This window comes from Trachypithecus francoisi, unplaced genomic scaffold, assembly GCF_009764315.1.
Source record: "Trachypithecus francoisi isolate TF-2019V2 unplaced genomic scaffold, Tfra_2.0 Contig00526, whole genome shotgun sequence".
In the NCBI taxonomy this organism is placed as follows: domain Eukaryota; kingdom Metazoa; phylum Chordata; class Mammalia; order Primates; family Cercopithecidae; genus Trachypithecus; species Trachypithecus francoisi.
This window is the reverse complement of record NW_022680701.1, coordinates 2,118-26,768: the sequence shown is the minus strand read 5'-3', so window position 1 is coordinate 26,768 and position 24,651 is coordinate 2,118. Positions and strand designations below refer to the sequence as shown.

At 44.2% G+C, this 24,651-nt stretch overlaps 1 protein-coding gene and 1 pseudogene across 2 annotated transcripts in view; one reads left to right on the top strand and one right to left on the bottom strand.

Annotated features, from left to right (window-relative positions):
* LOC117085142 (archaemetzincin-2) overlaps positions 1-20,354 on the top strand; it is a 39,196-nt gene extending 18,842 nt beyond the window's left edge. The window contains exons 2-9 of the mRNA XM_033213758.1: positions 9,445-9,530; positions 10,597-10,879; positions 11,199-11,372; positions 11,464-11,581; positions 15,853-15,863; positions 17,044-17,207; positions 18,258-18,434; positions 20,011-20,354. Coding sequence (XP_033069649.1) covers positions 9,495-9,530; positions 10,597-10,879; positions 11,199-11,372; positions 11,464-11,581; positions 15,853-15,863; positions 17,044-17,207; positions 18,258-18,434; positions 20,011-20,166 — 1,119 coding nt within the window. The 5' untranslated portion in view covers positions 9,445-9,494 and the 3' untranslated portion in view covers positions 20,167-20,354. The remainder of the gene's footprint in view (positions 1-9,444; positions 9,531-10,596; positions 10,880-11,198; positions 11,373-11,463; positions 11,582-15,852; positions 15,864-17,043; positions 17,208-18,257; positions 18,435-20,010) is intronic.
* On the bottom strand, positions 14,478-16,385 carry LOC117085133 (annotated as a pseudogene). Its single transcript, XR_004437805.1, has one exon. The product of XR_004437805.1 is annotated as a chromatin accessibility complex protein 1-like (transcript).
* Positions 20,355-24,651: the final 4,297 nt, after the last annotated feature.

Here is a 24,651-nt window from a genome sequence, read left to right as displayed (position 1 = left end):
TTTTTTAAAGAAAATAAATAATAGAAATCAAGTGATGATTAACTCCAGGCAAAAATAAAGAGGTTCTACAAGAAAGAAAGCATGGTCATAGTACACTACTTGGCTCTGTAGTGTACAATGTTTGCATAATCATCAGAATGTAAACATTGACCACCAGATTCAACCAAAATGTGTGATATAATCACAAGAGGAATGAGAGGTGGAAAGTATGATGTATGAAAGTTAAGTCCTCATCTCTCATGGCAATAAATTAACAGATGCTACCTAAAATTAAAAGATCAAGAAATCTCACTATATACACATTGTTGAGAAACATGGAGATAAATACCAGAAAAAACAGCCAAGGGGTTGAGAACAGTAGCCTCTAGGAAGCTGGCCTATGGGGTGGGGACTATTACTTTTCATTACAATGCTTTTAGTACTTCTTAGCTTTTAAAAATGTATACTTGGAACATTTTCATACATATAGTAATTTTATTATTTGTTTATTTTTTGAGACTGAGTGTTGCTCTATAATCCAGGCTTCATGAAATGCAGTGGTGTGATCTTGGGTCACTACAACCTCTGCCTCCCGGGTTCAAGTGATTTTCCTGTCTCAGCCTCCCAAGTAGCTGGGACTATAGGTGTGTGCCACCACACTTGGCACACTTGGCTAATTTTCTGTTTTTTTGTCTGTTTGTTTCATTTTGTTTTTTTAGCAGAGACGGGGGTTCGCCACATTGGCCAGGCTGGTCTCGAACTCCTGACCTAAGTGATCTGCCTGCCTTGGCTTCCCAAAGTGCTGAGATTACAGGCGTGAGCCACTGCACCCGGTCCATATAGTAATTTTAAAATAAAGTCAACAAATTAGGAAGACAAATGATGGCTTGATTGTTAATCTAAGTGAATCTCTAGTTAGTGGTGTGTTGGTGTAAGTAAAATTCAGAGACCATAGAAAAAATAGATTGCGGAGCAGTTGAAAGCCTAGGCAGAAAGACAGAGGCAGGGAACCACCTAAAAAGCATGTAGAAGTTGTTATGCTCAAGGGTCATTTGTATATTTAGGAATGCCTAAATATTAATACACTACTGACTTGTTAAATTGCTTTCTGATTGTAAAATTAATAATACTTATTATAGAAAGTTTGGAAAAGGCAAATTAATAAGTAAACCAGGAGAGAGAAAGAGAAATCAAAACCACCAAATATCTCATTATTCACAGATTATTACTTATCAGCACTTTTTTTTTTTTTTTTGGACACAGAGTGAGTGCAGTGGCGCAATCTTGGCTCACTGCAACCTCTGCCTCCCAGGTTCAAGTGATTCTCATGCCTCAGCCTCCCAAGTAGCTGGGATTACAGGCATGTGCTACCATGCCTAGCTAATTTTTGTATTTTTCAGTAGAGATGGGGTTTCGCCTTGTTGGCCAGGCAGGTCTCGAACCCCTGACCTCAGATGATCTGCCCGCCTCAGCTTCCCAAAGTTCTGGGGTTACAGTCATTAGCCACCATGCCCGGCAAGCACATCTTTTTAAAACAAAAATAAGGTGTATAGGCCAGGCAAAGTGGCTAATGCCTGTAATCCCAGCACTTTGGAAGATGGAGGCATGCAGATGGCTTGAGCCCAGAAGTTCAACACCAAAACAAGCCTGGGCAACATGGTGAAACCCCGTCTCTACAAAAAATATAAAACATTAGCCAGGTGTAATGGTGCATAGCTGTAATCCCAGCTACTTGGGAGGCTGAGGTGGGAGAATCACCTGATCCTGAGAGGTCCAGGCTGCAGTGAGCCGTAATCACACTACTATACTCCATCCAGCCTGAGTGACAGAGTGAGATCCTATCTCCAAAAAAAAAAATTGCAATGTGTAAACGTTTCTGTGTCACACTTTATTTCCCTTTAGCATTTCTCTAGATCACTACTGTCTTTGAGAAATGATTTTTTTTTTTTTTTTGAGACAGTCTTGCTCTGTCACCCAGGCTGGAGTACAGGGGGGTGACCACAGCTCACTGCAACCTCCATCTCCTGGGTTCAAGCGATTCTCCTGCCTCAGCCTCCTGAGTAGCTGGAACTACAAGCGTGTGCCATCATGCCTGGCTAATTGTTGTATTTTTAGTAGAGACCGGGTTTCGCCATGTTGGCCAGGCTGGTCTCAAACTCCTGACCTCAGGTGATCAGCCTGCCTCAGCCTCCCAAAGTGCTGGGATTACAGGCATGAGCCACTGTGCCCAGCTGAGAAATGATTTTAAATAGATGCTTAGTATTCTAATATATGAATGTACATGTAATTTATGGTCTTTGATTAGTAATTTGTGCTTTTCCAGTCTCCAATAGCTGGATATTTTCATTGTTTCTAATTTTTATAATTATAAATAATATTTTGGTGACTATCCTTAACCTTAAGTCTGTGAGATCTCTTATTGGGTCAATGGGTATGAACATTTTAAAAGCTATTAATACTCCATGTCGGGTTGTTCACCAGAAAGATTCGACCTGTTTATACACAGTTCCACCAGCAAAGTCTACCATCATTGGACATTATCATCAAATACAACTTTTTAGTAGCCATGTTAATGTATCACACAATCAAAAAAAGATCAAGGTTGGGGGCAAATTTGTAAAACGGAATGCAAACAAAAATAAATGAACCAAACTATATTTCATGTTAATAACAATACTACACTGAAGGGCAGAATTGGGAAGGGGAAGAACTAACTCACGTAGGTAACTTGAACACAGTGTTTTAATATATATCCTCTGGCTGTAAAGAACCTTAACACATACTAATTGGTAAAATTGTTTTCCTGCAGTGCTATGGATTAGGAATTCTGAAATTATTTTAAGTACATATTCTAGTACAGAGCAAATAAATAAATAAATTGTGAATAAGAGGAGCCAGGTTTCTCTCTACTGATGAAGGACATCATATATATGGAAAAACGGAAGGCTAGAATGAATGAACTCTGTGGTGTCAGGCTGGACTGGAATTGGAAATGTCAGTATGGACTCATGTTTTAGTTGTACTGTGACTACTTAAGAAAACGTGGCCGGGCGCGGTGGCTCAAGCCTGTAATCCCAGCACTTTGGGAGGCCGAAACGGGTGGATCACAAGGTCAGGAGATCGAGACCATCCTGGCTAACACGGTGAAACCCCGTCTCTACTAAAAAGTACAAAAAACTAGCTGGGCGAGGTGGCGGGCGCCTGTAGTCCCAGCTACTCGGGAGGCTGAGGCAGGAGAATGGCGTGAACCCGGGAGGTGGAGCTTGCAGTGAGCTGAGATCCGGCCACTGCACTCCAGCTTGGGCCACAGAGTGAGACTCCGTCTCAAAAAAAAAAAAAAAAAAAAGTGCTTGATTTTTGGGAATATGCTCTGAGGTATTTAGGAGTGCAGGGCATCATGTCTGCAATTTACTTTTTTTTGGAGACACAGTCTTGCTCTGCTGCCCAGGCTGAAGTGCAGTGACATGATCTCAGCTCACTGCAACCTCCACCTCCTGGGTTCAAGCGATTCTCCTGCCTCAGCCTCCCAAGTAGCTGGGATTCCCAAGTAGCTGGGATTACAGGAATGCAACACCACATCCCACTAAATTTTAGTAGAGATGGGTTTCAGCATGTTGACCAGGCTGGTCTCGAACTTCTGACCTCAAGTGATCAACCCACCACAGCCTCCCAGAGTGCTGGGATTACAGGCGTGAGCCACCGGGCCTGGCCTGCAATTTACTGTCAAATAGTTCAGGGAAACAATGTACATTTGCATATAGAGAGAGACAGAGATAAAGACAGAGAAAGAATGAGAATGATAAAGAAATGAGGTAAAATGTTAAGTACTGGGGAATCTGGGTGAAAAGAAGGTAGGGATTCTTTTTCTTTTTCTTTTTTCTTTTTGAGATGGAGTCTCGCTCTGTCGCCCAGGCTGGAGTGCAGTGGTGCGATTTTGGCTCACTGCAAGCTCCACCTCCCGGGTTCACGCCATTCTCCTGCCTCAGCCTCCGGAGTAGCTGGGACTACAGGTGCCCACCACCACACCCGGCTAATTTTTTATATTTTTAGTAGAGATGGGGTTTCACTGTGTTAGCCAAGACGGTCTGGATCTCCTGACCTCATGATCTGCCTGCCTCAGCCTCCCATAGTGCTGGGATCGTAGGTGTGAGCCACCGCGCCCGGCCCCGAAGGTAGGGATTCTTTATATTTTTGCCACTTTTTTTTTTTTTTTTGCCACTTTTCTGATAGCTTGAAATTATTTCAAAATAAACAGTTTGGCCAAATTAGCAGGTAAGAAAAAATTATTAGAGTGGTTTTCATTTGAGTTCATTCAACTTGATTGAACACATGAATGTTAATGGACTATTCGGATTATATGGTTCATATTTTTTGCTCATTTTTATGTCATGGTGTTTATCTTTTCCGTGTTGATACATAAAAGCTATTTTAAAACCCTTCATCTGCCATATATGTTACATTTCTTTCCTGCTTTCTGCCACCTTCTAATGTTGTTACCAACTTTCTTTTCCAACCTTGGACCCCTGGCATATTCACTCATTTCTAAATATCAGAATTTGTAGTGCTCTTTGAAATGTAGCCAGTCTATGGTTCAGTCTGCAACTGCGTAGTAGTTAACAGGCAAAAATATCTTAGTAAGGGAAAGTGTCTTTTTCTTCTAACAAAAAAAACACAACAAAACCTAACCCCCCCAAGCACTAAGGTGTTTATTTATTTATTTTTTTGAACAGGGTCTCACTCTATTGCCCAGGCTGAAGTGTTGTGAATCAGCCTCAACCTCCCAGGCTCAATCCATCCTCTCACCTCAGCCTCCCAAGGAGCTGAGACTACAGGCATGTGTCACTACACCAGGTTTTTTTTGGGTTTTTTTTTTTTTAGAGATGGGGTCTCCCTATGTTGACCAGGCTGGTCTAGAACTCCTAGGCTCAAGTGATCCTCCTGTCTTAGCCTCCCAAAGTGCTGGGATCATAGGCATGAGACACTATGCCTGGTCAGTTTTTTTAAAAAAATAAATATTAGACTATGCAGAAACATGCTATCCTAAAATTTTTGAGCAAATACAAAGTTCATGATTCAGAAATTTAAACAGTTTAAATGCAAAATGAAGTTCTTTTTAATGAATACCAAAAACTGTCAGGAGATCGAGACCATCCTGGCTAATATGGTGAAACCCCGCCTCTACTAAAAACGCACAAAAAAATTAGCCAGGCGTTGTGGCGGACGCCTGTAGTCCCAGATACTCGGGAGGCTGAGGCAGCAGAATGGCAAGAATCCAGGAGGCGGAGCTTGCAGTGAGCTGAGATACGCCACTGCTCTCCAGCCTGGGTGACAGAGTGAGACTCCATCTAAAAAAAAAAAAAAAAAAAAAAACTGAATGAAAATCTAGTGAATACCTTTTATGCTTCAGACACCTCGTACGAGAGTCTTTACCCTCAAGCATCTCGCAGTTGAGTAAGGGTGACATGTAAGAAATAGGTTACAATCACTGTGACAAGGACGACTGCAGTATTATTATGTACACACAAGACAATGAACAGGCAGAAGAGAAGTCTTGTCATGAGGCGGGATGAGGCTATAGAAGAGGTGACAACTAAGCTAAAGAAGCCACTCAGGATATCAGAAGACAGCCAGCCGTTCAGTCAAAAACAGGCACAATATCCAAAGGGACTCATTTGATCCCTAAAATTCTGCTAAGATGTGCTGTAGGTGGGGCACGATGGCTCACGCCTGTAACCCCTGCACTTTGGGAGGCCGAGGTAGGTGGATCACCTGAGGTCAGGAGTTCAAGACCAGGCTGGCCAGCATGGTGAAACCCCGTCTCTACTAAAAATACAAAAATTAGCCAGGTGTGGTGGTGCGTGCCTGTAATCCCAGCTACTCGGAAGACTGAGGCACGAGAATCACTTGAACCCAGGAGGCAGAGGTTGTAGTGAGTCGAGATCTCGCCACTGTACTCTAGCATGGGTGACAGAGCAAGACTTCGCATCAAATAATAATAATAATGAAAAAAGATTTGCTGTTATTGTCTCCGTTTTACAAACTAGTGAAGAGATGAAAAAGAGGTCAAGTAACTGGCACAGGTCCCATGCTAGTAAGTGGGGGTTTTAGGATTCAAGCACTACACCACCTCAGGCTGTCGGGAGATAGGCGCCCAGTCAAAAGGCACTTGGGAGAAAGCCCACGACTTCTCAAGCATTGAAGCAGGAGTGCCGCGTCAGTATTCTCGGTTTCAAACTTTGAGAACAGTCATGGTGCGAATCCATTTTATTAGAGAATGGGTTCAGGTGAGGGTGGATATGGGCACTGGGTTCAAAAGACAAATTTGGAGATTTCATGATCCAGAAGGGTGAACAAATAAGGAAGGGATGAGGAGATCCTCGAAGTTGAAAGGTTCAAACACACAGAGTTAATGTCCTCTAAGGAGAGCCAACAAGGGGTTAGAAGTGCTGAAGTCATCAAGAAAATGTGCCTGTCTTTCCTGGAGACTGGGAAGGAGAATGAGGATGAGGAAAATCCAGAGGATGGTAAAATGGCTTGACTTGAAAAGAACTCAGATCGGGCGTGGTGGCTCACCCCTGTAATTCCAGCACTGTGGGAGACCAAGGCAGGTGTATCACCTGAGGAGTTCCAGACCAGCCTGGGCAACAGGGTGAAAATCTGTCTTTATTTAAAAAAAAAAAAAAAAAAAAAAAAAAGGCCAGGCACGGTGGCTCACGCCTGTAATCCCAGCACTTTGGGAGGCTGAGGCAGGTGGATCACGAGGTCAGGAGATCGAGACTATCCTGGCTAACATGGTGGAACCCCGTATCTACTAAAAATACAAAAATTAGCCAGGCGTGGTGGTGGGCATCTGTAGTCCCTGCTACTAAGGAGGCTGAGGCAGGAGAATCGCTTGAACCCAGGGAGCAGAGGTTGCGGCCAGCCGAGATCCCCATCGAGCCATTGCACTCCATTCATGGGCAACAAGAGTGAAACTCGGTCTCTAAATAAATAAGAGGTTACTTTTGTAGCGAAAGTACAATAGCTGGAAAATAAAAACAAGGGCTTAGTATTTTTGAGGAAAGTGTGGGAAGGAAGTAAGTGTCCAGGGAAGGAAGCTGGGTGTCCCTTAAGGTGAGGTCTTGGAAGTGAACCAGTGGGAGGTTTGGGGAAACAGGTTTGTAATGGAATTGGGCTTCCCCAGGGCTGCTTTTAGGAAGCTGCTAGGACCAACGGATCGTGGCATAAACTGGTAAAGAAGGAACTGAGTCGGATAGGAAGGTGGGTGTGGGGGTAGAGGCCTGTTTAAAGGCCAACTTCAAAGGGAGAGGGGACGCTGGTGAGGTGGCGACTTGTAACTGGGATCAGTCAGTGGCATTACCAAGTCTGGCAATCCACCGTGTCCTAAGGCCTGATGGGCGCTGGGATGCATCAGGGGCTGTAAAGGAGAGTGTCCTGGGACCGCGTGCTTTGAGCCCCCACATTCCCAAGGCCGAAGGGAGTCCTCTCGTCTTCCAGATGACAATGGCGAGGCCCTAGGCTGTGCGCGGTGGCCCACGCCTGTAATCCCAGCACTTTGGGAGGGCAAGGCTGGCGGATCACCTGAGGTCAGGAGTTCGAGACCAGCCTGGCCAATATGGTGAAACCCCCATCTCTACTAAAAATACAAAAATTAGCCGGACGTGATAGTGGGCACCTGTAGTCCCACCTACTGGGGAGGCTGAGGCAGGAGAATCGCTTGAACCCAGGAGGCAAAGGTTGCAGTGAGCCGAGATCGCACCACTGCTCTCCAGCCTGGGCAACAGAGAGAGCCTCCATCTCAAAAACAAAACAAAACACAAAAGTAAAGAAGAAGAAAAAGAGAATGGCGAGGCCCAGAGAGACTGAACGTCTCACCCGATGCCACAGAGCTAGCACAGCCCTAAGGCAGGCCCCGCGGTGCCTTTCCGACCTCACTGCCCCTCCTGGCATCCGGGTTTCGGCCTCGGAGCGCCAGGAACTGCACGAGGGCGCGCCCCACACTTGAGCGTCTGGGTTCCAGCCTCGGCCGCCCCCAACAAATAAAGAAGGGAAAGTCCTGCGGGTGACGGCCCCGGGGAGCGCCGCAGCTCTACATCAACCTGTGGCGGCCGCCAACTCATTTGGGGCCACGCTGGTTGCATTCGTCACGCCTGGACGCCTCTCAAACCCGCGGCCTGTCAAGCAGTCCCACACGGGCAACCCCGGCGACGCGGGCGCGTCTGTGGCTCTCGAAAACCAGGCGGCGCAGTCCCCGCGAGGGCAGGTAGGGAACTGGCGACTGAGGGGGCCGAAGGCTTGGGGTTGTAGCCCCATCGCGACTCTGGAAGAGGCCGGCGGGCCGCAGCCACCGAACTCCAGCTCTGCGCCTGCCCAGGAGGGCCGCGCGCTCAGGGGCGTGGCGCGGGCGGGTCGCGAGTGGGGCGGGGCTCACAGGGCGTGCGAGACGGAGCGGCGCGGCGGGTGGCGCGAGGGGCGTGGCGCCAGTGGGCGTGGCGTGGCGTAGTGCGGGCGGGCACGCGCGTGAGAGCAGTCGCGGGTGGGTGGGGTCGAGGATTGTTGAGTCAGGGCCTTTCGCGGGTGCTGTCAGAGCTGGGCCGGGAACCCTAGGCGGGGCAGCCGGGTCGTAGAGGCGGGGGCCAGTCGCGGTCGGTGGAGAGGGTTGAGGATGTGGGAGGGGTGGACGTGACGGAAGCCGCGGGGACTGCGGGGGCGGAGCGCCTCTGGGGAGCCAGGGAGGCCTTTCCAGAGGCTCCTGGGGGAAGAAGAGGCGAAGCAAGAGTACCCGGGGAACCCCTACTCCACCCCCAGCCGGAGACTGGGTTGTGCCTGCACAGACCGGAGCCCACAGTGCGAGTTGCTATAGGCCACCAACCAGGGTGGCCAGCTCCTCCTGGTTTGCCCGGGATGTTCTGGTTTTGGGACCAAAGCATCCCAGGCCTCCAGCCCACTGCAGTGACCATATTATGCGCCCCCAGACCATCTTCTCCCGCAGCTTCCCTAGATTAGGCTTGGGAGGCAAGAGGAGGCCTCCTGACCTTTCACACTGCCTTCGTTAATATTAAGATGAAGGCACACTCCACAACTTATTTCCGGCCAGGCCTAGACGTGGCCGTCCTTGTAAGATAAAAGCTTCCATGGGAGCCTTCCTTCCTCATCAAGGTACGTAGACTACAGGAAGGTACATCTTGTTTTATATTTTGTCCTGTAGAAGTCAGATTTCAGCCCAGTTGTGTGGGAGTGAGGATGAGCCTATGCTCATATCAGAGCTTTGAGTATAGAGACATTTGATCTGGAATTTCAACCAGCCTCTTCAACCCCAGAATTCAGAGGTTCAATCGGAACAACATTAGCTTAAGTTTTCCCATCAGTCGTCTATCATTAAACTGGCAAAATCTAGATAATTAGAAAATATGACAGAGGTGATCCGGACAGATGTTCGGTTTTTTCCTTGTCTAATTCAAAAAGCCTCGTGGCGGAACATCTGACCCATTCAAGAGGAAGGATGAAAGCTCTACATGGGAACACGATGTGAATGGAAGAAACCTGTCATTGTGAGTCTGGCTTTTGATTAGTCATCTAATGTCTTCCCTAATGTGATGTGACTTTGAGGCCGTAAACTTCAGTGGCTAAGCTGTAGTTTCTCAGCCTACAGTTAAATTGCAGAATTGATAGGGCTTACATTAGTTTTGTTTTTATTTGATGTTGAAGATCTTTGAGTCATATTAGAAACGGTGAGTATTTTTCATGTGGCACTAATGAGTTAATTCATAATATTGTTTTTTGAGACAGAGTCTCTATTGCCCAGGCTGGAGTGCAGTGGCACAATCACGGCGCACTGCAGCCTCGACCTCCTGGGCTCAGATGATCCTCCCACCTTAGCCTCCCAAGTAGCTGGGACTACAAGTGCACACCACCATGCCCGGCTAATTTTTTTGTAGATACGGGATTTTGCCATGATGCCCAGGCTGATCTCAAACTCCTAGGCTCAAGTAGTCCTTCTGCGTTGGCCTCCCAAAGTGCTGGGATTATAAGCGTGTGCCACCGTGCCAGGCTAATACTATTATTCCCTGAACAAAGGAAATTGGGTGTGAGGTCCTGCTCCTATGATCACCATGAGGTTTTATTTGTTTGTTTTGGACTCTTGCCTAGGCTGGAGCACAGTGGCACGATCATGGCTCACTGCAACCTCAGCCTTCCTGGTAGCTAGGACCACAGGTGTGTACCACTATGCCCAGGGAATTTTTAAATTTTTTGTAGAGACAGGGTCTCACCATGTTGCCCAAGCTGTTCTCAAACTGTTGGCCTCAAGCAGTCCTTCTATTCCAAAGTGCTGAAATTACAGGCATGAGCCACCAAGCCTGGCCACCACTCGTTTTTGTAATGGGAGCGGGTTCCATATGAGATGGAGGAATAGATTTCATGATCTTCTTTTTAATTTCTTAGATCCCCAAGAAATTGATTGGACGTGAGGAAACCACTCTTAAGTGTGACCACTCTAAAGCATTAGCAATCAGTCATTTCATTCTAGGGAGACATCAGAGCTGTATATGGAGGATAGGTAAAGTACCCAATATGGATGTGTATTTTTATATTTGACTACTTGTGTTTCTTTGTTAGATGCAAATAGTACGGCACTCCGAACAGACACTAAAAACAGCCCTCATCTCAAAGAACCCAGTGCTTGTGTCACAGTATGAGAAATTAGATGCTGGGGAACAGCGTTTAATGAATGAAGCCTTCCAGCCAGCCAGTGATCTCTTTGGACCCATTACCTTGCATTCTCCATCAGATTGGATCACCTCCCACCCTGAGGTCCCCCAAGTCTTTGAACAGTTCTTCAGTGATCCTTACAGAAAGACACCCTCTTCAGACAAATGCAGCATTTATATACAGTCCATTGGTAAATACTGGTAATGTGCTGGTTTTGATTTGGTTTTGCAATGGCGCTGTTGTCAGGAATAGTCCGGGCTATTGGTCTGATTCAGATGGGCTGTTTTAGGATCATTTTTGATATTCATTGCGACGGTACAAGTTTTGTAGCCAAACTGACCTAGAACATTTTGTTTCCTTTTAATTCATAGCAACACCAATGAATGATAAAGGTGTATTGAAAATTTAGAGTTGGTTTTGTTTCTAATTTGAATCCTCTTACTCATAGACTGGGTAAACACTGAATAATCATCTTAAAGTCTGTTTTTAAATGTTCTTCCATATTATAGGCTCTCTAGGAAACACCAGAATTATCAGTGAAGAATATATGAAATGGCTCACGGGCTACTGTAAAGCATATTTCTATGGCTTGAGAGTAAAACTCCTAGAACCAGTTCCTGTTTCCGCAACAAAGTGTTCCTTTAGAGTCAATGAGAACACACAAAACCTACAAATTCATGCAGGTGAATTACACAACTTTGCAATTTGAACCGAGTAAAGGAAGCATATGTATATACTATACACTCATACATTTATTTATTTCTTTTTAAATAGGAGACATCCTGAAGTTCTTGAAAAAGAAGAAACCTGAAGATGCCTTCTGTGTTGTGGGAATAACAGTGATTGATCTTTACCCAAGAGACTCGTGGAATTTTGTCTCTGGACAGGCCTCTGACAGATGGTATTCCTTTTTTTGGCGTTGTTAGAAGCTTCTTCAACTTGAGAATATTTGAAGATGTTAAAAGAAGGGAAAAAAATCCAACCAAGAATCATATTGATATTTAAAACTGTATAGTATTTTCAGTTGCGACATGCCATAATGGGAAGTGTGCTGTTGGTAGATTCTGATAATCTAGGTTCGGGTTGGCCACTCACTACATACATGACCTTAAAGGTAACAATACCCACATCATGGAGTGATTTGGAGATAATTTACATAAAAGTGCCTATACATAAAAAGTGTGTATAAACCTGGACAACATAGACCACATGTCTACAAAAAAATTAAACTAAATTAGCTGGGCATGGTGGCACAAAACCTGTAGTCCTGGCAACTCAGCAGGCTGAGGTGGGAGGATTACTTGAGCCCAGGAGGTTGAAACTGCAGTGAGCCGTGATCACACCACTGTATTCCAGCCTGGGCAATAAAGTGAGACCCTGTCTCAAAAAAAATGCATATATAGGCCTGGCACATATATAGGCATTCAGCGTAACAGCTAGTAAATGTCAGTAATTCAGTAGCAAGGTGAATTAAAGCAATTCCAGTTTGAACTATCATTAATGGATGTGAAAATCTTGCTAATTGTTTTTCAGTTCTTTTCATAGTCATCTTGCATAGATAGAATAGCCGTAGACTAAGTGTATGCTTCTTTCTCATCCTACGACATTGCTTTTTGTTTTTTAATTTAAAAAGGCAAAACTTCCATCTTTGATTTGAGATACATAATAAACCTTGACTCACTAGGAACTCTGCATGGTAATATTGGGGATGGGAAAGGTTCTGGAAACAGGTCATATTTTCAACCCAATTTTTTTTTTTTTGTCATCTCTCTACTTCTCTCCTCCCCTTCATTTTTGCTCTTACTTCTCTAACTTCATCCCCAATAATCCAAGACAGACGTGAAAGGGAAAAGGCCCCCGAAGGGGAGTGGTTCATTAGTGTTCTGGGGATGGGGAGTAAGTACAGGGACTGTCCTGAGAGTTTATGGTCTGTCTGGATGTTACATTAGCCTTAGGATTTGTGTGGGGTCGTAAGCTTTTTGGGACAAATGTTTTACTAGAGGTGGGGGCTGTAGGGTTATAGAGCCTCTTCCCACCTATTTCTTTATTCTTTATTCTCCATTTATGTGAGGTTTCTTGTAGCCCCCCATGGCCCTACCAACATGTACTCTTGGAGATGTGGGTCACTACTCTCTTACTGATTTTGGTAGTGTGAGGTAGCTTTTTATCATATGTTTTCTCTTTTATTATTAACCTGATAGAGATGGAAACATTGAAAAATAATTTTATCTACCTTTTATTTTTCTTTTGAGACAGGGGCTCCCTCTGTCACCTGGGCTGGAGTGCAGTGGTGTAATCATGGCTCTCTGCAACCTCAACCTCCTAGGTTGAAGGGATCCTCCTGCCTCAGCCTCCCGAGTAGCTGGGACCACAGGACCACCACATCCGGCTGTTTTTTTTTTTTTTTTTTTTGTCGAGATGGGATCTCCCTGTGTTGCTCAAGCTCATCTCAAACTCTTGGGCTGAAGCGATCCTCCTGCCTCAGCCTCCCAAAGTGCTTTGATTACAGGTGTGAGTCACCACACCCAGCTAAAAAAAAATTTTTAAACCACATGTTCGTTTATCTAGATATTGCTAGCTGATTTATCTTATGTATTTGAGGAGGTCAGGAAACATTTCCCCAAACTGTTTTTACTTTAATTCTTTTTTTTGTAAGTTTCTTAAATATTACATGACATGAAAGATTGACATAGGAAAGTAGCAGGATTATACAGTGACAGTATCTTAACACGGTGGTCTTTTCTCCAAGTTTACAAAGATTCATATTTTTAAATTGGGATGCATTGACTATGAAAGAAAATAATCTTCTGTTGTAGGATTATTGGAAGAAAGAAATGTCCTTGCTGAAAGTATTACTGTAGTGAGATATGCTCACACTTGATTGGCCAGAGGGGATTACTTGTGATACATGAATAGATTTAGTGTTTTCTTAACTTCCAGAATGCTTTTTTCCCTAATTTTCGAATATCAGTCTACACTTTCTGGGTAAAGGGAGGCGAAGAAGTTGTTTTTGAATCAAATTAGATTGAACAAATCTATGAGTTTATTTTCTTTAAAAATGTATTACTTGGCCAGACGCGGTGGCTCACGCCTGTAATCCCAGCACTTTGGGAGGCCGAGGCGGGCAGATCACAAGGTCGGGAGACTGAGACCACGGTGAAACCCCGTGTTTACTAAAAATACAAAAAAAAATTAGCTGGGCGCGGTGGTGGATGCCTGTAGTCCCCCCTACTCAGGAGGCTGAGGCAGGAGAATGGTGTGAACCCTGGAGGCGGAGCTTACAGTGAGCCGAGATTGCGCCTCTGCACTCCAGCCTGGGTGACAGAGCGAGACTGTCTCAAAAAAAAACAAAAAATGTAGTACTTTAAAATAAAAACTGAATGAGAGACATAAATAAAAGTGATCATGTAAACAAGTCGAATTATGAAGCAGTACCCTGTAGAGTGGGTTATGTAGCAAACCGTGCTCTCTGTGCTTGCAGAGATGGTTGATATAACTCTAAATGTAACACAGGAAGTCAGTTACAAGGGTATTTATTCTGGTCACCAGACACATAATAGAGTTGGGCTGTTCTTTAAAAAGGGGGTGGGGTGGGGCAGGGGAAGGGGTTATTCTGTCTAAAGCCGTGGTTTAAAGCATGGTCTTGAAGACATCAGGGCAGTTGTCTTCAGTCAGTGCTGCGTGAGGGAAGGCCAGCAACCCCTCCAAACACACGTGTAACAGATCTGTTTAGTGTGTCCTTAAAGAGTGAAATCATGACTGCCTATTCATGTGATTTTCTTTTTATTTTTAAAAATATTTTATTTTAAAATAAATGTTAATGAACAAGAGGGACGGAAAACACCAGTGGTTGCCAGGGTGCAGGAGAAGAGACTAAGTACAGGGAGCAGGGGAATGTCCTGGGTGATAGACCTGTCCCATAGATTGGTTACAAAACTATGCATTTGTCAAAATTCACAGACTAGACACTAAAAAGGGTGATTTTACTGAAAGTAAATTATAAACTTTTTTATTTTTAAAAAAGAGATAATAAAGGCCAGGCATGGTGGCTCATGCCTGTAATCCCGGCACTTTGGGAGGCTGAGGCGGGCAGATCACTCCCGAAGTCAGGAGTCTGAGACCAGCCTGGCCAACATGGTGAACCCCATCTCTACTAAAAATAGAAAAATAGGTTGGGTGTGGTGGCACACGCCTGTAATCCCAGCTACTCAGGAGGATGAGGCAGGAGAATCACTTGAACCTGGGAGGCGGAGGTTGCAGTGAGCCAAGATAGCGCCACTGCACTCCAGTCTGGGCGACAGAGTGAGAATCTGTCTTAAAAAAAAAAAAAATGATAATGAAATGAGAGGAACCAAACATTTACCCTATGTGAGGTTAAAAAAAAAAAAGGGCTTATGATAGATTTTCTCTTAGAGACAGTAAAAATAAGTACCAGGAATTTAAAGCAAAGAACAGTAAGATGAGAGAGATCTTCAATATACAAAATGTTTCAAAACATTTTTTTAGTACAACATGCTTATACAAGAGGTAAGACTTATTTTTGTATTTGATTTGATAATTTGACTTGGAATATTTCTGTGGGAATAAAAGTGTTAGAATGCTTATTTTTAAGTTTCTCAAAATTTGCAGGCAGTAAGCAAGGCCTTAAAGCCACAGAGGGCTCTAAAACTAGTTCCATAAAGCATTTTACTGTAAAAATATGTACAGATCTTTAATAGAAAAGTATATTTCTTTACAGTAGAAAAATATCTGAACAGTCAAGACAAAAATTCAAATATAACATACGACCTATAAACTACATATTTAGCTAAAACTGAATTGAGCTGTTTATAAGAACTGATTCCAAAATATACATACATGAATTTACATAACTGATATGTAGAAGTTCTTCCAAATCGACTGTAAATTGAAAAGTTAAAATTGGCCTTGCCTCTGCAGTTTGGAGCTGCAATGGCTGCCAGTATCGGCTGCTTTCTTGGTGCCGGAGCTGCAGGGTGGGCCTGTCAAGGAGGGACTGCTGTCTGGGTCACTTTCCCTCTGGCTGTTTGTGGCGCAGGTGCATGAGGCGCTCAATCTTGGCCTGGAAAGAATACCTCGAAAGAATATCATGCACTAGAAGTCTGTGAGGAAGTGAAGACGCTAAAAGCGGGCAGTGCTGTGTTTACTTACAGACGGTGGAGCGGGTCCAGGGCAGTCCTCGCCAGGCTTGTTTTTAAAGCATTTTTTTGGTTTAGGATTCAGCTTCATCATGGTCACTTTGATTATCATTGTCATTCTCCTCATCTTCGTCCCTCTTTTCCTCTTTAAGCATTTTCAGGTATTTACTAGCTAATATCTTCTTTGGTAATATATCTGCAAGAAACTGAAAAGTTTCTGATTCCTGTGCAGTATTTGCTAAATCACTGTAAGTCAGTACTTTCTTTTCCTTTCCACTGCCGTGTCTGTAGGAATAGGTGGCTAGGCATTGAACAAAGAGCTCCGTGGCCTTGGCTGTGAGCACCAACGCCTCCTGGTTGATGCTGCACACCTCGGGGGAGCTCTTCATGATGACCCGATGCGGGATAGAGGCAGCGAGATGAGCTGCTGCTCCCCGCACTTGTCTTTGCCCACGACCACGTCCGCCATCTTCCCACCCCTCGCGCGGGTGGCAGCCGGCGGGCCCGACCGCGAAGTGGCTGCCTTGCCGGCCAGCCGGTGGGTGCCTTTTTGTTTTTTTTGAGACGAAGTCTAGCTCTGTCGTCAGGTTGGAGTGCAATGGTGCAATCTCGGCTCACTGCAACTCCGCCTCCTAGGTTCAAGCCATTCTCCCGCCTCAGCCTCCTGAGTAGCTTGGATTACAGGCACCTGCCATCATGCCTGGCTAATTTTTGTATTTTTGTAGAGACAGGGTTTCACCATGTTAGCCAGTCTGGTCTTGAACTCCTGACGTCAGGTGATCCACCTGCCTCGGCCTCCCAAAGTCCTGGGATTACAAGTGTGAGCCACCACACTCAACCCAAGTGGTTATTTTTTATGATTCCTTTTTGAGTACTTGATTTGGAGTACTTGCTACTTCAGAAAAAGACTACTTTTGTGGGAAAAGACTGTCTGAAACTTCAGTTTGTCAAGTATTTCACCTCAAGTCCATTAAGTTTTACAGGGCAAGGCAAAGTGAATAGCAGCAAAAGATTTTGATAGGGAAATCCGGGGCAAAAGTCTTTCTTTTTGGTGGCAAACCATAAATGTATCACATGGTGTGGACACAGTGACACAGAGGTGTACTCACTGGCCAGATGGGCCAGCAGGCTCTTCTTTCTTTGGTCTTTCCTCAGGGACCTTACTCTCATTCTGTCGCTGCTTGTCCTCTTTTTGTAGGTGTGGGGATATTCAGCTTTGCCAGGTATGGCAGTGATTTTTATAACATGCGCTATGAAGGCAAAGTGAAGAAGCTCAAGAAAACATCTTCAAGTGACTATTCAATTTTCGACAACTGTTATATTCCAGAAATAACTAGTGTTTTACTACTTCGATCCTGTAAGGTAAGTGACTAAAAAAATCTGACAGGACGATTTTTTAAAAGAGAATCTTAGTTGCATGAATTGTATATTGTCAGTCTTTAAGGCAATATTATAAATGACTTTGTATCGTTTGTATAATTTTGGTGCATAGTGCTTGACTGAAATGATCAATAAAGCAAGGTAAATGGATACCTTCATATTGAAATTTACAGTATCAGTGCCAGTTTTTTGTACTACTGGTGACACACAGCCTTGGCTGTACCCATGTGTTCTCTATTAGTGTAATTACTGAATTCTGGCGTGAACGGGTAACCTACGTGTTCAAGCTACTGTAGTCATTGGGCAAAACTGCCTTCCCCAGGCCTTTGGAGGACATCTGCTCTGGCTTCTCTGGGAGCATGGGCCTTCCTGCCCTGGGCTCCAGGCTATCCTCAAATATAGTTATCCTGGCAGTTCCTAATCTCCCCAACTATTTGTTGGGGTTTGAGAGCTACGCCTCTTAGAACTACATTCTCTAAGTGTGTTCCATGGGTCCCCTGTGTCATTGCCACCTGATGTTCTCATTAGCATGCACATCAAGCCCCCTTTCTCCCAGACCTACTGAAATCAGCATCTCTAGGGGAAGGGCCCCAGAATCTGAATTACAATGAGTATCCTAGTCTAGATTAAGGGTTCTCAACCAGGGGTGATTTTGCCATCCAGGGAATATTAGCAACATCTGGAGACATTTTTGATTTTCAGGATCAGGGAGGGAGTTCTGTTGGGATCTAGTGGGTAGAGCCAGGGATGCTGCAAAGTATTGTGCAGGGCACAGGACAGCCTCCCACAACCTGGTATTATCGGTCCAACATGTCAGTGGTGTTGAGGTTGAGGAAGTCTAGAGCAGAAAGGCAGTAAGACATTTGGGGAGATGAGGGATTATTAAGTCTTTGAAGGTCTGGACGGGGTGAAGTTTCGGTGATAATAGTAAGGGAGTTGATTCCTATGTTTCTTGGAGAAGCAGGAGAAAGAAGAGACGTGTAGCTTAATGTGATGGTGGTCTTATAAAGCCTCAACATGATTGTCTTGCAGACTTTAACCCATGAGATAGGACACATATTTGGACTGCGACACTGCCAGTGGCTGGCATGCCTAATGCAAGGCTCCAACCACTTGGAAGAAGCTGACCGGCGCCCTCTAAACCTTTGCCCTATCTGTTTGCGCAAGTTGCAGTGTGCTATTGGCTTCAACATTATAGAAAGATACAAAGTAAGTTGCGGGGTGGACAGTGTAAAGAGGGGGAAGTGGTTATCTGAGTAGCAAGCTGATGTTTCTATTATATCCTTCTCTAGAGTTATAGTTTATCAGAGGAAGTTAGTGTAAAGATAAGCAGGAAGCTGCGGTTTAAAAACATGTGAAGAAATGCCCTTCTTAAGAACTTCAGCTTGCCTTTGAGTGATTTATGCTTACAGTTCAATGAGAAATAGTAGAAGTTTCTCTGCTTCTCTTCCATTTAGGGCAAGAGAGTTTGACTTTGCAGAACAGAATAAATATTGGTATGTGTGGCAAAGTTCATTTTTTTTTTTTTTTGAGATGGAGTCTCGCTCTGTCACCCAGGCTGGAGTGCAGTGGCACGATCTCGGCTCACGCAAGCTCTGCTTCCCGGCTTCACGCCATTCTGCTGCCTCAGCCTCCCGAGTAGCTGGGACTACAGGCGCCTGCCACCACGCCTGGCTAATTTTTTGTATTTTGTTTAGTAGAGACGGGGTTTCACCGTATTAGCCAGGATGATCTCGATCTCCTGACCTTGTGATCTGCCTCCCTCAGCCTCCCAAAGTGTTGGGATTACGGGCGTGAGCCACCGCGCCCGGCCAAAGTTCATTTTTTAAACCCTATAAGTGTGTGGACAAGATTTATCTTTCCAATATGGGACAGAGGTATGATGTTCATTAGGAGGAAAAAATGATTTTCTTTAAAAAGGAAGAAGGAAAGTACCTAATCTCAGTATGTGTGTGTGTGTGCCCACACATGCCCACAAACATCAATATACATTCATGTGGCTACTCATGGGTGTGACTGCGCATTCAGGTGACTGCACAGAAATGTCTACACACGTGTGTTCACATACATATGTCTATCCATCCCTATGTGTACACTTATATATGTATATACGTACATGTCAAATTAATACAATGTCGGCCGGACGCGGTAGCTCACGCCTGTAATCCTTGCACTTTGGGAGGCAGAGGCGGGCGGATCACGAGGTCAGGAGATTGAGACCATCCTGGCTAACACGGTAAAACCCCGTCTCTACTAAAAAATACAAAAAACTAGCCGGGCAAGGTGGCGGGCGCCTATAGTCCCAGCTGCTCGGGAGGCCGAGGCAGGAGAATGGCGTGAACCTGGGAGGCGGAGCTTGTAGTGAGCTGAGATCCGGCCACTGCACTCCAGCCTGCAGTCTGGGCGACAGAGCGAGACTCCATCTCAAAAAAAAAAAAGAAAAAAAAAAAACCCCAAAAATTATATAATGCCTTGTGGAATATTTAGCAAGTTGAGAAAAAATAACATCCTATCATGCTAGTAACAAAATGTAAGAATGAGTGTATTTCCTTTTCATCTTTTTTCAATGCGTACTTTTGACATCATTTGTAATTCTGTGTATATTTGGTATGCACCATTTCACTCAGTATATCATAAGCATTATTTCATATTCACACCATCATTATCAAATGCAGCATCTTCATGGGGTAAGATGTCACTCTATATCTAGAAGCCAATGCTCTTCTCTTGTCTCATAGTATTTTGCTGTGGTTTGTTGAAATGCGCATCTTTCCTGTTTTTCCAGGTACTGGTGAGGTGGATTGATGATGAATCTTCTGACACACCTGGAGCAACTCCAGAACACAGTCGTGAGGATAATGGGAATTTACCGAAACCCGTGGAAGCCTTTAAGGAATGGAAAGAGTGGATCATAAAATGCCTGGCTGTTCTCCAAAAATAAGGACCTTCAATTAGGAGTGATTGAAATAAATGACTACTTGCATGTTATGCTTTCATTTGGGTGGAATACCTCATCAGAATAAACTACTGATCTTGTGCTGTGTCAGAGTAACAGACTAGAACCTTCTTTCAAGTACCTGAATTGAAATGAAACTCATTTTGAATAATAAAAACTCTAGAAACTCTTTATCTTCTCATCTTGCTGGCCTGGTCTGTGGCAGCAAGCACTTTATTTCCATTCCCCAAATATGCTTATGTCTCCCAAGAAAGCTGGGACTGGTGGTAACGAGCAAGTAAATAACTTGAAAAAGAACTGTAGATGTCCCAGGGAACCAACCAACATAATTTCCAGGGGGTGATTTTGTTTTTAGAAGAGCTGCTCCCCTCTGTTAGGCCCAGCCAAGTCACATTTTTGGACGTCCATGGGCTCTGATCTTCACCACAGCCCTCCTCTTCCGAGAGCCTTCCTTACTCTCTGGAGTGCATTACCTCGTTTTTTTCTCTTGCTGGTTGTCACCTTATTCCTATATCAGTTTTTAGCAGCTTAAAATATGACCTCTCAGGAATATTTGCAAGTGAAAATAACAATGGTCCTTACACTACCACAACATTTGGTGGTGGGAGTTCTGTTGCAGTTCTGAGCTATAACATAGTCATTTATGAGGGATCTTACAAATAGTGGTAACGGTATTTATATTTGTGAGTGTTACACTTTTTCTGTAGATTTAGAGCAGGTTTCAGGTTTATTTCAGTAATAATGTCCTCCTCACCTTCTTACGTTGTGAAGTGTTTACTTGAGTCAGGGAGAGAGTTTAATGGGGTTATCTGTCGGGGTGCCATGAATGCTGATGAGGACCTGCAGAGTGCGAACATCAGCCCCGTTGCTACGGGGGGTGGAGGTGGAAAACCTCAGACTTGACAAACCACCTCTGCTGCATAGATGTGTTTTGGAAATTAGACATTACAGTGAATATTTTATGGAATGCCAGTGAGCAGACAGCATTTCCCACTTTCCTATCTTACCTTGAGGGTAAGACTTAGAGGTTTCGTTTTGTTTTGTTTTTTTGTAATTTGAAACCTAAATTCTTTCATTGTTTGATGTACGCAATATGATGTAAGGCACATTTTATACCCTGAGTCAGTGGTTTCCCTTGGATTCATTCTCCTACTTGATTGAACCCATTTAAGTCGTTTTAGAAAATGGTGGTTTGCTATTAAGATTAATTGGAGAGAATACTTGGTCATTCTATTAGCAAAAAGAGACTGATGGAGTATGGTGTTTTATGGATTCTGTCACAGGGCTTATTTCCTCCTTGAATAATGTACTTTAAAAATTATTATCTATTCAATTACATTTTTTTTTTCCTACGAGGTAAGCACGGTTTTAGTCCTGTAGATCAGCCTTTGTCACAAACTCTTTTGAACTAAGATTTGCCTAGGTGAATAAATTGGGGATGACGGTTGTCTGGAGAAGATATATGGTCCATTTGTGAATACTCTGCACTATGAGATCAGGAGAAAAATCATCTAAGAAATCGTTCACTCTTGCTAAAAATTTTATGTGATGCATTTATTCAGCAATCATAAGTGCTGTGTATAACTTGTATATATTTTTGGACAATTTCTTAGGGTTCAGCTTAAAAATATAATTTGCCTACTGCAACTAAATTTTATGTACTATGGTTAAATCTTTGTTGTTTTAAAAGATAACTTCCACTAAATAAATCCAAGCAGATTTTGTTCTGCAAATGCTGAATGAACAAAGTATTGAACTAAAAAGAGGATTAATAATTTTCTACTGTCTAAATACTCTTAGAAATCAGTTAATTTGTTTCATTTATGTCATAGATCCTGATCCCAGTCACCTGTGGAGTGAGTGGCTCTCCAGTCAAGAGATTTTTCAGGCCTCAGACTTTTAATGGTGAGGGTTAAATAGAAGAATTTGGCGAGGATTACCCGTCCGTTCTTGTCCAGCTTGCTTTATGAAACACACATTCCCCTGATATGAATAATTTACATTTGAAGCCCTACGAGAGACAGAGGACGGCGTTGCTCCCTCTTGGGAGCGGGAGTGCTGAAATCGAAGCAGGCAGCTGCGGGACCGCTATAGCCGGCCCTGCGCTCGGGCCCTTCCCGGGCAGGAAGCGCGTAGCTGTCTCCGGCTGTGGCCAGACGGGTACGGGCGCGCGGGCCCAGCAGCTGCGAACCGCCGACGCACCACCTGTTTCCGCGCCCGGGGACTTCCCCTGGCGGGGCTCAGAAGTGTGGGGTCGGTCGCTTGGCCTCCCTTGGCGTCAGCGACCCAGGGTAACAACCTCCACTGCCGCCCGCCATTCGGGCCTGCATGTGGAAGAGCCACGTGTGCCGCGCTCTGGGCATGGCCTTGGAAAGTCAGGACCGCGATGGCAGCAGAGCAGTGAGTGGAATCAACTCCCCAGTAGAGTATTTAAAAAGTGCTTCATTGAAGAGTTCGAATCTCAGTCAGTTTCTAGATTCTGATATCTAGAGTAGCGCCGTCCAATAGAAATATAATACAAGCCACATATGTGTGCTGAATTTTTCTAGTAGTTGTATTAGCAAATGCATAAAGAAGCGATTGGAGTTAATTTTAATAGTATATTCTATTTAATCCAGTGCATCCAAAATATTATTTCAATCAATAGCAATATCAATATCAATGCTGAATATTTTATATCCTTTTTTTTGTACCATCTTCAAATTCCCGTGTGTATGTTACACTTACAGTACGTCTTACTTCCAACTGGCCGCATTTTCAAGTGCCCAACAGCCCCATGTGGCTTGTGGCTACTGTATTGGACAGTGCAGCACTAGACCAGTATCCAACTCTAGTGTACCTGGAAAAATGCACCCATGATATTGAGTTGCTGGGAGAGGAAGGCTTATTTCAGGAAAAGGTCATGCAAGTCTTCTGTCAGTACAGCCAGTGCTGACATTCAAGCTGAAAGGGTGTAGACACTGTAAAGGCCTCTGGCTTTGCTATTAACTTGTTTCTTTAAAAGCTTGATACTATTCTCTATTACAGCTTATTTGTTACCCTCCCCGCTTCATTTTCAAGGGCCTGGTATTGTCTTCAAATGCATTTCCATTTTTGGAAAGCGGAGTCATAAAGCATTAATAATGTGGAGACTGTTTAGTCCATTTCATGCATGAGGACGCAAGCCTGCAGCAGCCGAGTAAACTTGCTTGTTGTTTAACCAATGGCAAAAATGGGATCAGATCCCAAGTCTCCTGTTGAGTTATTTGTTGTTTTCACTGTGCTACATGACCTCATTGAAGTAAAATATCACCAGCCAGAACCTAACCATTTTCCCCCCAGATTGTTTACAAGGGGTTATACACCATTGAACTTTCAGTTTCTTTTCTGTTCAAGTAGAGCCGTCTGGGATTGCTCAAAGTTGGAGAAATCAGTCTATGTACTTCTGCCTTAGTACCAAAAAAAGAGAGGTGCAATATTTACTTATTTTTGAAATAAGGTCTTGCTCTGTTGCCCAGGCTGGAGTGCAGTGGCATGATCACAGCTCACTGGAGCCTCGACCTCCCGGGATCAAGTGATCCTCCCACCTCAGCCTCCCAAGTAGCTGGAATTACAGGTGTGCACCACCGTGCCCGGTGTACTTTTTTTTTTTTTTTAGAGATGAGGTTTTTTCCATATTGCCCAGGCTGGTCTGGAACTCCTGAGCTCAAGCAGGCTGCCTGCCTTGGCCTCCCAAAGTACTGGGATTACTGACGTGAGCCACCGTGCCCAGCCAAGAGTTGCAATATTTAGTAAAGCTCTTGCAACTTGTCGAGGCATTAAAAGAAAGCAGTATGAAAAAAATATGTCTACTGGAAAACAGCTTAGTTAAAATCTACTGGGACAATATGTTCAAACTCACAGACCTCCACACTTAACCCAGTATTGATTTCATCCCACTGTTTTCTTTAGTGTCTGCTCATGGATCAGTTTTTTCTTCTTTACAGCTGACCCACCTGTATAGTACACTACTGCTGGGCAGTCTGAGACCCATCCAGCCTCGGACGCTGAACGGGTGGGTTCTGAGCACAATGCTTTCAGTGTCCTGTGGTTATCCAGCTGTTTCACAGCAGCACAGACTCTCTTGAGCTGTAACTGTCAATGGATATCTTTCTTTTTTGTCTTGTGTGACTAAAGGGAAAAAAAGTCTATAGCTCATTCATTCATTCATGTATTTTTTCATTCAACAATATTCATGGAGCACCACCTACTGGGTGCCAGGCCCTGCTCAAAGCCTTGGGAATATAGCAGTGAACAAAGAACTCCTACCCTAATACACTAGTGGATGAGACAGAGAGTCAAGGAGTAAACAGATGCTTTATTTTATTTTTATTTTTAATTTTTTTTGAGACAGAGTTTTGCTCTGTCACCCAGGCTGGAGTGCAGTGGTTTGATCTTGGTTCACTATATCCTCTACCTTCTGGGCTCAAGAGATCCTCCTGCCTCTGCTTC